Below are 14,133 nucleotides of genomic sequence, written 5' to 3'. Positions count from 1 at the left end.
AACACTGTATGTTCCCATCCGAGACAGTTCTGATAAAAGGTTGCCTTAGGACAGATAAATGACCAAGCTTTATTAATGAAAGGATGATAGTCCCAGTAATTGAATAATGTCAGGTGCTAGATTAAGTCCTCAAGCAGCTGCAAGGATAACAGTTAAAGTAATTTCATCATAAATAATTGCCTCTTTGAAGCTACCAACAATATTAAATAGCTTCAAGCTAGAAATGCACCAATCATGGAATTTGGTTTCAATACATAACAAGGATATAACACAAGCCTTAAAAAAAGATGTAAGCTTAGATGTAAAGATTAACTAGCCTTACAGCCCGGAACAAGATAGATTGATTACAACCCATAAATTACAAAACACTAACAGTAGAAGTCATTGAATAACGTTACACTTATAATTAACTTTAGAACAGAAGTTAACCTTACAGCAATTAGTTAAAACTAACTTTTTGTTTTTGCATTATGTAATTGGGGCAGTGGGAAAATAAAACAAGTAACTGAAGGTGACAAAAGTCAGCTCCAAACTACAATAGGTTATAGAATTTGAGCTGTCCTTACAGATAAACAAGCCTGAGAAAGATCAGAAAAAGTACAGCCATTAGATACATGGAATGTGAATGAACAGGATACATGGGAAGATCCCAAGGCCTAGAAATTACAATGTAAGCTAAAATCATTGGAACCTGGGGCTGTCCATTTAAGTGCCCATGACTGATTAGGATTGGGTGTTTGAATTAAGGGGAAGGATGAAGACTACGTTGTATTTGATTACTGTAACACAAAATGTATAAAAATGCTGTATTTCTTTATAAAAGCGAGGGTTTGTCATTGATCTATTTTCCAAAGCTAGATTCGGGGACAATCGTTTGGCCCTCTCCTGCACAAACCAGTTTCTGCTTGAATAAACATCTTCCACTTGCTTGAATCCTGCCTGCTTCCTGAGTTTTTGATCCTGGGTCAGGAAAAATGCTCCTACTTCCGATTAAGTACAAGGTGCTGCATTTTGGGAGATCAAATGTTATGGAAAAGTGTACACTTAATGGCAGGTCCCTGAACAGGATTGATGTCCAGAGGAATCGTAGGGTTCAAGTTCATAACTCCCTGAAGTGGTCAAGCAAGTACATAGGGTGGTAACAATGGCGTATGGCACGCTTGTCTTTATGGGTCAGGGAACTGAGTGCAAGAGTCAGGATGTCACGTTGCAGCTTTATAAAACTTTGGTTAAGCCACACTTAGAGTACTATGTTCAGTTCTGCTCATCACATCAGAAGGATGTGGACGTTTTGGACACGGTGCAAAAGAGGTTTTCAGGATGCAACCTGATTTTAGAGGGTATGAGCTATAAGGAGACGCACAGTAAAACTCAAGTTGTTGTCTCTTGAGCCGTAGAGGCTCGGGGAGACTTGACAGCAGTCTGTGAAATTATGAGATGCACAGATAGAGTTTACGGTCAGAATCTTTTTCCCAGAGTTGAAATGTCTAATACTAGGGGCCATACATTTAACATTAGAAGGGGCAAGTTCAAAGGAGACATGAGGGGCAAATTTTTTTACACAGTGAGTCGCAGGAGTCTGGAACGCACTGCCAGGGGTGCTGGTGGAGGCGAATACAATAGGAGCATTTAGGAGACTTTTAGATGAGCACATGAATATGCAAGGAATGAGGGAATATGGACCAAGGGCATGCAGACGGGATCAGTTTCATTTGGCATCATGCTTGGCACACCATAGTAGTGCTCTCCCCAATGTCCTTGGGCCCAAATTTATTTCTGAATTAAAATCACTGAAATAGATTATCTGTCCACCGTTTATGGAAACTAGCTGTGTGTAAATTGGCTGTTGCATTTCTCTTTACTCTAACTGTAATTACATTTCAAACAGTACTTCACTAACTGTAAAGCACTTTTGGATGTCTGAGGTTTGAAATGAGCTGTATAAATGCAAGCTCTTGTCGATTGCTTGCAATGCTACAGACAGGAACAAAGATGTGAGCAACACCATCCTTCTAATCCTGAGTGCAAGGAGACAGAATTAAGGCTGACACGAAAGCTAGCAACACTAATTCTTTATTCACTTTGCTCACTTTTATCATATGGAGACTGTGAAGTCTTAGAAATGTAACTACTATGAAATGCATGACCAATGGAGATTTTGAAGTGTTGGATCTGTACCTTGATCTTATCAACGTAGCCAGTCTCCCTGTGGTTGAAAGTCTTGTGAGCTCCATTCTTTTGAACCAGACTAAGTCCTTCCTGAGTCCCAGCTGTCCCGAGAACCTTCAGGCCATAGGCTCTGGCAATCTGGCAGGCTGCTATCCCAACCTGAAATTCAGCATAACAATTATGCACTACTTTTCATGGAAGTAGGTTCTCAATTTCACGAGCCAATTCATTCCAGCCAAACACAATACCTCCATTCTCTAATCACTGTAAGGAAGCACGCACAGAAATTCCACTTACTATTTACCTCCTGACTGCATTTCTGATTTCAAATTGAGGTTGTTTTAGTGCATGCACATGTAAATCAGGGAAAGCAGCACCAAGACTGTATTACACGATATTAATAAACCAATGGGATTGTGCAAAATGATTTAGAGAAAGTGACTCATCAGCATTATCAGAAAAAATAATGGAGGAATTTTACAGAACATCACATAGGGTGATTATGTGATACAGAACATCACAAAGGACTCATGAAATTAAATAATCAGGGATAATTCGTAGCTCTTTCAAAGAGTTGTCACTGCAGAATGGTATGAATGGTTTATACTTGTATTTTCTGGTTCTAACATTTATAATAGCAGGATTGGGAAATTACAATTACAATAAAATACTGCAATAGATTGACTCGACTATTTCTTTTTAAAATCATTCATGGGTTGTAGGTGTTGGCAAGACTACCATTGACTTCCTATCCTAAACTGCCTTTGAAAAGATGGTGGTGAGCAGTCTTCTTAAATTTCTTCAAGTGTAGCTGTCTGATACACCTGAGTGGCTTGCTCAGCACTTCATTAGTTAGTTAAAAATGAACTATTTTGCTGCAGGTCTGCAGTCATGGACAGGTCAGGACAAATAAGGGCAGCAATTTTTTTCTTCCTTCAAGTACACATGTGAAACAGATAAGTTTTTTCCAACAATCAGTCATTTTATGTCACTAATACTGAGACTAACTGTGTATTCCAAACATATTTGATTAACAGGATTTACATTCTTCAGCTGTCAGGATTAAATCTGAACTCATGTCTCTGCATCATTAGCCCTGGCCTCTGGATTCCCAGCTCTTACTTCACCTCATGGGTTTTATCAAAAAAAAGGGAAGGATTTGCCTGGGTTGAGGAGAGAAAGGATAAGCCCTCTGGTTCAGGAGTTACAAATAAACATCGACTGAAACATTGCCGTAAATATTACGGAGACAGGATGAGAGGACATATGAATTTGGTTGGAACATGGGCTGCTTTTCCACAGGAAGAGTTTGAGACACAGACAATTCAGGGAAGGTATTTTGAATTCAGGAAGATGGAGGGCTTTGAGAGAAAAACAATGCAGAAAGATAAATAGCAAAGAAGCATCACAGACACAACCAGCTAAATGGCCTCTGTGCAACAACATTATGTGACTTGAAACATTTTTTCATCTGAGTCTGAAAAGTACGAAGTTTGGGTCATTTTTAAGCTTTCCTCTTCCAACTACATAGACATATGGAACACAGAACATAGCGCAGTACAGGCCCTTTGGCCCTCGATGATGCGCTAACCTGTGAAACCAATCTGAATATAGAAGAATTGCACAAGTCTATGGACTAGTCCCCCACTGTATAGTGCCTGGAGCTTTATTATCTCTCAGAAATATCATTAAGATACAGGAGGTGACAAAGATGGTTGATGAGGGAAAATCTGTTGATTTTGTCTATATGGACTTCAAAAAAGCCTTTCACAAAGTCCCTCATAGCAGACTGGTACAAAAGGTGAAGTCAAATGGTATCGGGGTAACCTGGCAAGATGGATACAGAACTGAGGTTGTTGAGTAGATTTGTAGCTCGGGTTGTAAATGCTGTGGTTGGTTGGTTCACCAAGCTAGTTCGTTAGTTCCCAGATGTTTCACTGTTTTGCTGGGAAATATCATCAGTGCAGCCTCCGATGATGCGCTGTTGTGTTTCCCCACTTGGTATTTAAACTCTGGGGTCTGTTGGAATTGGTTACCTCATTTCCGGTTTTTCTGTGCAGTGCTGTACATATAGAGTCTAATTCTATGTATTTATTGGTGGACTTCTCGGTAGAGAACCAAGCCTCCAGGAATTCCCATGCTTGACTCTGTTTGGCCTGTCCTAGGATCCTGATGTTGCCCCAAACGAACTGGTCATTCTCCTTGTCCATGTGAATGAAGACAGGTGAGTATTGATCATGTCCTTTCTTTGCTAATTGGTGTTCATGTATCCTTGTGGGCAGTTTCCTTCCTGTCTGTCCAATGTAATGTTTGGTGCAGTCTTTGCATGGAATTTTGTACATCACGTTGGTTCTGTCCATGGAAATCGGTTTGAGTTAGCAGTTGGCATAGGGTTGATGTAGGTTTGTGAATCTTCACAGGAAGATACAGTATGCCCTGACACACTCATAACGTTACCATACATCAAGGACATATCCAAACTGACCACAAGATTCCCACGACCTTTGGGCATCAGAGTGGCACACAAACCTAAGTCAACCCTACACCAACTGCTAACTTGAACCAAAGGCCCCTTGACCACCATGGACAGAACCAACGTAATATAAAAGATTCTAAGCAAAGACTGCAAACAAACATTACACTGGACAGACAGGAAGGAAACTGGCCACAAGAATGCATGACAACCAATTAGCAACAAAAAGACGTGACCAGTACTCATTTGTCTTCATTCACATGGATAAGGAGAATGACTAGTTCAATTGGGACAACATCAGGATCCTAGGACAGGCCAAACACAGACAAGCACAGCAATTTCAAGAGGCTTGGTTCTCTATCAATAAGCATGTAGAATTGGACCCTATATACTCGGCAGTGCACAGAAAAACCAGAAGTGAGGTAACCAATTCCAATTGAGTTTAAATACCAGGTGGGAAAACACAACAGCACTTCATTGGAAGCTGCACTGATGATGTTAACCAGCAGGGTAATGAAATATCTGCAAACTAACAAATCAGCTCGGTGAGCGAATCATCCACAGGACACAGAGCTGGCTTAATCACAGGAGACATGGGGTAGCAGTGGAAGAATGCTTTTCAGATGGAGGATGGGAACAAGTGGTGTTTCACAGATAACCATTCTGGGATGTCTGCTGTTCATAATCGCCATAAACGATTTGGAGGAAAATGTAAACAAAAATTGAAGGAACTGCAGATGCTGTAAATCAGGAGCAAAAACAAAGTTGCTGTAAAAGCTCAGCAGTTCTGGCAGCATCTGTGAAGGAAAAAACAGAATTAACGTTTAGGGTCCAGTGACCCTTCCTCAGAACTGATGGTGGCTGGCAAAACGTCAGTTTATAGGCAGAAAAAAGGGAGAGGGGTATGTATGTGTGGAGGAAAATATAGTTGGTCAAATTAGTAAGTTTATGGACAATACAAGGATTGGTGGAGTTGCAGATAGTGAGGAGGACTGTCAGAGGATACTGCAGGATAAAGATCAGTTGGAGGCATGGGCAGGAAAATTGCAGATGGAGATTAATCCAGACAAATGTGAGGTGTTGCATTTTGGAGCATCAAGTACAGGTGGAAATTATACAGTGAATGGCAGAATCCTCAGGAGTATTGGTATGCAGTGAGATCTGTATGTGTAGGTCCACAGATCACTGAAGATGCAGGTAAATAAGGTAGTAAAAAAGGCCTACGGCATGCTTGCCTTCATCAGAAGGAGCTGTGAGTATAAGGATAGACAAGTTACGCTGCAGCTTTTAGCACTTTGGTTAGGCCACACTTGGGATATTGAGTACAGTTCTGAACACGACACTACCAGAAGGATGAGAGTGTTTTGGAGAGGGTGCAGAAAAGGTTTACCAGGATGTTGCCTGGTATGGGGGATTTTAGCTATGAAGAAAGGTTGGGTAGACTGAGACAACACAGTGTGGAGCTGGAGGAACATAGCAGGTCAGGCAGCATCAGAGGAACAGGAAAGTTGGTGTTTCGGGTCATTTGTTTTCACTGGAATGCAGGAGGTTGAGAGGCAACCTGACAGAAGTTTATAAGATTGTGAATGGCATGGATAGAGTGGAAAGTATGATGCTTTTTCCCAGGGTGGAGGGGTCAATTACTCCGGGACACAGGTTCAAGGTGTGAGGGGGGAAGTTTAAAAGAGATGTGAGAGGCATATTTCTCACATAAAGGGTGGTGAATGTCTGGAATGCGCAGCCAGAGGATGTGGTGGAAGCAGACACAATAGCAGCATTCAAGGAGCAGCTGGACGAAGACATGAATAGGAAAGGAATAGAGGGATACGAATCTTGTAAGTGTAGACAATTTTAATATGGAAGGGCAAAATGTGTCGGTGCTGGCTTGAGTGTTCTAGGAGGGACTGGGGGAAGGACCAAGAGGAGTCAAAGAGACCTGCCCTACATATGTATCAATGTAGAAATGCTATTTCTTACCTTGCTGGACAAAAATATACACATTCACCTTTGGAGGGATTCCCTCAGAAAACCTCCAGATGAGGAGCTTTCCCAGTTGAAACTGTAGGCCAAGAATCCATATAGTCAGCTTGCTAGAACCCCCTCACCCCTTTGTTACCACACCAGCTGTCATATTTCAAGTTTAAAAGGTCTTGGAAGCACGTTAAAAAAGCTTAGAGAAGGTAAGCCTGTAAGGTAAGTTGAGAAGAGGAGAAGGTTGAAAGTTGGGTGGCATAGGGTCGGGTGACACATGGGAGAAGGGGTAAAGTGGTAGGTAAATGTGGGGTAAATTATGGCAGAACAGTTGTTGGCAGTTTTGGGGGTGGAAGGAAAAGCTGCTGGAGTGAATCCAAAAGGGTTGGTGGTCTTGGGGATTCAAATGTGCATTTTTCAGAGTACGGCCAATCTCCAACTATCTGGAGACTAGAAGGTCTGAACGAAGGAGCTTGGAATTGAGAGAGTCAAAGCAAGGTATTGCAATTTGCTTAGAAGGTCCAGGGCAGCCTGACCTTGGGGAAAAAATTGCCGTGCAGCATAGACATTGTTAGAGAGAGCTTTGGCAATCCTGAAAAATATGATTTGGTTCAAAGTTCCAAGCATTTAGGAAAATCCAGTTTGGGTAAGCAGTGATGCAGCTTACCCCTCCACTTGCTCCATGAATTAAAACAGTTTCTGCAGCCTTCACATGGGCTCTGAAAGAGAAAGGAGTTCCAATGAGAGGATATCCGTTTGGTCTGCATCTAAAACTGAAACCAAAGCTGGTGACTGGTCAATATTTGGATGGCAGCAGTGCCATTTCTTCTGAGGTGACTTCTGACAAAACAATAGAGATTGGGCAGCAAATCCAGGAAGAGTGGAAATCCACACCGTTTAGAATCATAGATAATGGGAACTGCAGATGCTGGAGATTCCAAGATAATAAAATGTGAGGCTGGATGAACACAGCAGGCCAAGCAGCATCTCAGGAGCACAAAAGCTGACGTTTCGGGCCTAGACCCTTCATCAGAGAGAGCATCATATTCCTTCCAGCACAGAAAATGAAGTCCTTATCGAATTGAGATATCTAGGACAATTAAAGGATACAATAGAGCAGAGTTTCTCTCCATTTCCTCTGGTGGGAGAATCCAAAACAAGGCAACAGAGTCTTAAAATTACAGCCAGACCACTGTTCAGGGGCTACATCAGGAAGCACTTCACACTTCTCTCCCTCGAAAAACCTTTGCAGTTGGGCACCAATTGAAATTTTCAAAACTGAAATTAATCATTTTTGTTCAGTTGAGCTACTAACGGTTGCAGAATCAAGTCGAATAAATGACAATAAGATACAGATCAACCATGTTTGAACCTAATGAGGCAAGTCTCAAAAGGCTGAATGGTCTCTTCTGGTTCCCATGTTCTGAATTATTACAAGATTTCTTGCCTGGGCAAATCCTTGTCAATTCCTCTCTGTTCACTTTATTTTATCCAATATAAAATAGCTAATAAAACCCACAGATAATCAAAAGTGAAAATGGAATACATCTTCTTGACTACAGAATGTGAAGTTCAATTTACAAGATATAGTTAGCCTGACCACATAGTGCAGTGTGATTGTGAATTTCTGTTTGATTACGGAAGGACTTAATCTGAATTATTTACAAGCAAAATATTTCATAATTATCAACATTAATTAGTGTGCTCCATCATCTGAACTGCTTTTAATTACCCGAAAAAAAAAGGATGTTGCCAGGAATGGAGGGTTTGAGATATAAAAGTAGACTGGAAAGACTGGGACTTTTTCCACTTGAGGGTAGGAGATTGAAGGGTGACCTTACTGAGGTTTATAACATAATGAGAGGCATAGCTAAGGTGAATGGCAAGGGTCTTTTCCCTAGGGTGGGAGAGTCCAAAACCAATGGTTCTATTTTTAAAATGAGAGAAAGATTTAAAAAGGACGAGGGGCAATTCTTGTTTTACACAGAGAGTGGTTTGTGTGTGGAATGAACTTCCTGAGGAAGTGGTGGATGTAGGTACAGTTATAATAGTTAAAAGGCATTTGGATAAGTATACAAATAGTAAAGTTTTGGAAGGATATGTGCCAGGAGCAAGCAGGTGGGTTAGTTTAGTTTGGCATTTTGTTTGGCATGGACTGATTGGACTGAAAGGTCTGTTTCTGTGCTGTATGACTCTCTGATTCTATGATATATTTCCAAGTCAGGATAGCGAATGGATTGAAAGGGAATTTGCAGGTGGTGGTGTTTCTATGTATCTAGTGCTCTTGTCCTTCTAGATGGAAGTGGTTGTGGGTTTGCAAAATGTTATCTAAAGAGCTTTGGTGAATTTCTCCAGTGCACCTTGTAAATGTTATACACAGCCGTTACTGAGTATCGATCATGGAGGGAGTGGACGTTCATGAATGTGGTACCAATCAAATGGGCTTTTTCGTACTGGTGTCAGGCGTCTTGAGTGTTGTTGGAGCTACACTCATCCAGGAAAGTGGGATTATTCCGTCGCACTCCTGACTTGGTCCTTGCAGATGATGAACGGCCTTTAGGGAGTCAAGAGGTACCTTAGTCACTGCAATATTTCTAGCCTCTGACCCATTCCTGTTGCCACTGTATTCATATGGCTAGTGCAGTTGAGTTTCTGTTTACTGGTAACTAGGATGAAGACAGTTGGGGATTCAATGATGGTAATGCCATTGAATGTTAAGGGCCAATGGTTAGATTATCTCTCATTGGAGATGGTCATTGCCTGGCATTTGTGTGACACAAATGTTATTTGCAATACAAAGGGACTTTTGCATATTTGTGCATGAAATGCAGAAAGTTATTACACAGGTGCAGCAGGTAATGAGGAAGGTTCGTGGAATAGTGGTCCTTGTTTCAAGAGGGTTGGAGTTTAACAGTAGGGATGTCTTACAGCAACTGTACAAGATACTATTGAAACCGCATTGGGAACACCAAGCCAATTTTGGTCCCTTATTTAAGGAAAGATATCATTTCATTGGATGCAGTTCAGACAAGGTTCACAAGGATGATCCCCGGGTTCTACTCATTAGAATTTAGAAGAATGACAGATCATCCCATTGAAAAGTATAGGATTTTTAAGGGGCTTGACAGGGTAAATACTGAGAGAATGTTTACCCTCATGGAAGATTCAAGGACAAGACGGCATTAAGGGACGCCAATTTAAGGCTGCCATGAGGAAGAATTTCTCTTCTTACAGGGTTGAGAGTCTATGGAATTTCTTGCTACACAGAGTTCCAGGGCAGAGTCCTTGTGTATTTTTAAGACTGAGATGGATAGATTCATAGTCAGTTGGGGAATCAAGGATTAGGCAAGAGGCCAGGAAAGTGGATGTGAGGTGCGCCGAATGAGCCATGATCCTATCGAATGGTGGAGCAGATTCGAGGAGCTGAACTGCTACTCCTGTTCCTATTTCTTATGGTCTTATGGTAAATATTAGTTGCGATTTTTCAGGAAAATCATTCAAGTCATGCTGTATTTGTGCAGTTGCAAGTAGACTTCAAATGATCAGCCATTTGGGGCTGAGTGAAGAGGACAGATAATGGATACTGCAGATGCTGGAGAATCCAAGATAACAAAGTGTGGAGCTGGATGAACACAGCAGGCAAAGCAGCATCTCAGGAGCACAAAAGCTGACGTTTCGGGCCAGAAAAGCTTTTCTGATGAAGGATCTAGGCCCGAAACGTCAGCTTTTGTGCACCTGAGATGCTGCTTGGCCTGCTGTGTTCATCCAGCTCCACACTTTGTTATCTGAGTGAAGAGGAGTTTTTTTCAGTCAGAGCCGTGTAAACTATAAGAATTTTCCATCCCAGAGAGTTGGGTCATTCAGTCATCTGAGTATATTCAAATCAAAAGACAATAAATTCTTGGATGCTAAGTGAATTCAGGGATCTGAGGATATTGCTGAAAGGTGTGATTGGGACGAATTAACCATGATCTTGTTATCACTTGATTTGACTCAAAGGACCAAATGGTTATTTTTAATGGTACTGTATATTTACGGTTGCCTTACTTGTGGAAGAGCGCTCGATATGCAGTGAAGTAAGGAATTCCAATAGCTGATCCTTGCTTGTAGCTAAGGTTTTCTGGCAAGGGATAAACTCTGTCATCTGAAGCAACTGTATATTCGGCATATCCACCAGTGATGGTTCCACATGTGAAAACACGGTCCCCTTTCTATGTTGGAGCAAGGACAGATTTATTGAAAAGAGGTTCATTTTAAATCTGTTCAAATTGTTTAAAAATTTCCCAATTGACCAAAACTACATGTTGGTAAAAACAATGCTCCATAATGTGCTAAAAATGTCAAGCTTGTGCACACCATCTAATAACATGTTTTCAATATAAATTCCACTGTAATGATGAAAACTACCTATGCAAACATGCCACACTACAATTGCATCCTCCTGTCTGAAGTGGTGTTGAAACTTTGCATCTCCCGGCTTCTGGCAGGTCACAGGAAACCTAATGCTACAACCAACTTGGCTGATTAGCCTGCTTCACGCTCAATGTAACTACATCATAGTAATTTAGAAGTTTTTAAATTTAAAAAAAGGACAGCAAAGGGGGAAAAAAAATCAAATTTGCATACCATGGTTTAACTATCCAAAATTCTTTGAACCTGATTCACCCAAGACTCTGCTCAGTCTTAATACCCCACATGCAGCTTATTACCATTTCACATAAAATCACTTGCTGGAATAATTTTCTTCCAACACTTCCCTGGGTGACATGTCGGTCCTGGACCTCCTCCAGTGCCACAATGGCGCTTCCCACAAACTGGAGGAGCAGCACCTCATATTCCGCCTTGGGAGCCTATAGCCCAATGGCCTAAATATGGATTTTACCAGTTTCAAAATCTCCCCACACCGGCCTCATCCTTCTCATCCCCGCCTCCTTGGCCTGATACAACCTGACCATCTTCTCTCTCCTCTATCTGCCACTCCCACCTCATTGATCAATCCCAACCACTGCCTACATGCACGCTCCTATCACCATCCCATCAACGCTCCCCAGCCCTACTCCGCTCTATTTATTTCTTAGCGCCCTTCCCCCTCCCCATTTCTAAAGAAGGGTCCCGACCCAAACAGTCAACTTTCCTGTTCCTCTGATGCTGCCTGGCCTGCTGTGTTCTTCCAGCTCCACACTTTTTTTTTAACACAAACACAAGTTATTGTCCATGGCACGTTCAGAGTTTTTAAGAGAAAAATAAGCCTGCTACAAAACAGTCTTTCAAAAAAAAAATTCAAGTCAATTTTTTGGATAGCAGAATCAATTTAACACTATCAAAAATTCAACAAATAACCTTAAATTTGCTGACAAATTGTCCCACTTGTTCCACAACTCCCGCAACATCATTTCCAGGTGTCCAGGGCAGGGGTGGTTTCCTAGGATAGGTTCCAGCACGCATGTAAGTTTCAACTGGATTTACTCCGCAAGCATAGATTTTGATTAGAACCTAAGAAGGCAAAGGGCATCATTAGTCTCCAACAGTAGAGGGGTCAGAAAATCTGCTGGCCAAAGTCTGGGTCGAAAAGGATAGTCAGTCCTTCAATAAACCGAGTTTTGGAAAACTTTATGTGGGGAACTTTAGGTGCTCAGCATCTAATTTAATTATACAATCACAGCATAGTGGAAGACATTCAGCATTTCACCTCTATGTTGACTTCTCGACAGAACTTATTATTTTATTCAATTTTCACTTGCTCATTATCCATGGTCTTCCAAACTTCTTCACAATTTTACATCAAAAGTACCTTTTGAGTAGTTTGTAACATAATTATGCTTGAGAATAAAGGACAAAATAGAAAAGACACAAAGCAAATAAGAAGTAAAGTCACTTGTTAGTATTGGCTATAAACTGCAGGTATTAGCTGGTTTGAGTGTTTCTCTGAAATCTTGCATTGGGTATTTTATAACTGTTTCACTGCATCTTTTGCACTGCATCTTTAGGTCAGGTATTCGAACAGAAGAAATAGACCATCATTCAATAATATTACGGTTGACCTTTCACTTCAATTCCACGTGCCTGTCCTATCCTTTGAGTTGTTAATTGAGCTAAACAGGTTCAGGTCATGACCTCAATGGAACTCAGTCCTGTGAGCATTTTCTATTCTACACCCATTTCAATTACGTGTCTCGGACTTCCCCTCTACTATATTGGATTATCAGGCTTTCAGCTAAACAAGTAAAAATGTTTAGAACGGTAATGTAAATCAGTTTCTCATCCATGACTAAAGAAATCCATAAGAATGATGGCAAAACCAACAAATTCTCATATAATGGCTCTAAGCCAAGAATCAGAACTGTACCCTGCAGGTTTAGAAATTAATCATAGAAACCTAGAGTGCAGAAAGAGGTCAGTCAGCCCATCAAGTGTGCACCAAATTTCCAAAATGCATCCCTCCTGGACCCCAACCCATACCCTATTCCCATAACTCTGCATTTACCATGGCTAATTCATCTAGTCTGCACACATCTACGGACACTTTAGACATTTTAGCATTGCATATCCACCTAACCTGCACATCTTTGGGCTGTGGGAGGAAAATGGGGAGAATGTGCAAACTCTACAGGCAGTCACCCAAGACTGGAATTGAACTCGGGGCCCTGGCATTGTCAGGCTAACCACTGAGCCATCGTGCCACCTGATTAAATGCTTGATATTTCAACAAAAGTGAAACCTCATCATAAAATTGTTGCCTTGTGAAGCAAATGGCTCTGTTGCACATCCTAGCATTATTAATATACATTCATCAATGAGGTTTTTATGCCCACCACAGATAATGGGCATAAAATTACTGCCAATTCCTCAAAGCCAGGGGGATGCAGTGTCATTGTCGGAATGTCAGTGGACTAGTCATCCAGAGGCCCTGGCCAATGTTCTCCAGGCATGACAGCTAGTGGAATTTCAATTCAGTCAATAAGAATATAAAGCTAGTCATAGTGACGAACACTAGAACTGAACATGCTTCCTACAATGCGGCTCCCAGAATGGACAAAATATTACAGATGTGACTGAGGCAATGTTATATATAGATTTAACACAACTTAATCTCTTCAGTACTTTTTTACTATATTTGTTCATAGGATGTTGGTTTTGCTGACTCGCAACACTTGTTGCCCATCCCTAATTGCCCAAGGAACAGCTAAGAATCAATCCATTGCTGTGAGTCTGGAGTCATATGGCCAAATCGTGTAACACTGGCACATTTCCTTCCCTGATGGACATTAGATGGCTTTTCTGATGAACAAAAGTGGTTACATAGTGGTTACATGGTCACATTAAATATAGAGAAAAGAGTACGCCAATCAGCCCACTGAGTCCATCTGCCCCACCAATCAATATGATCATGGCTCATCATCAAATGCAAAACCCGTTCCTGCTTTCTCCCTATCCCCTTTGATGTCGTTAACCGTAACAACTATATCTGCCCCCTTGTTGAAATCATTCAACTGCTTTCTGTAACAGAGAATTCCACAGGC

The 14,133-nt window shown here is 41.3% G+C and overlaps 1 protein-coding gene across 3 annotated transcripts in view; it reads right to left on the bottom strand.

The window, feature by feature from the left end:
• cryz (crystallin, zeta (quinone reductase)) overlaps positions 1 to 14,133 on the bottom strand; it is a 46,485-nt gene that overhangs the window by 19,646 nt on the left and 12,706 nt on the right. For all 3 annotated transcript variants that reach the window (XM_059648184.1, XM_048538912.2, XM_048538914.2), the window contains exons 3-6: positions 11,954 to 12,106; positions 10,661 to 10,824; positions 7,281 to 7,332; positions 2,179 to 2,328 (exon numbers count right to left, since the gene is read on the bottom strand). In XM_059648184.1, the coding sequence (XP_059504167.1) occupies positions 2,179 to 2,328; positions 7,281 to 7,332; positions 10,661 to 10,824; positions 11,954 to 12,106 (519 nt within the window). The remainder of the gene's footprint in view (positions 1 to 2,178; positions 2,329 to 7,280; positions 7,333 to 10,660; positions 10,825 to 11,953; positions 12,107 to 14,133) is intronic.

Source organism: Stegostoma tigrinum, chromosome 8, assembly GCF_030684315.1.
Source record: "Stegostoma tigrinum isolate sSteTig4 chromosome 8, sSteTig4.hap1, whole genome shotgun sequence".
NCBI lineage: Eukaryota > Metazoa > Chordata > Chondrichthyes > Orectolobiformes > Stegostomatidae > Stegostoma > Stegostoma tigrinum.
The sequence above is the reverse complement of the archived record's forward strand: the minus strand, read 5'-3'. Positions and strand labels throughout refer to the sequence as shown.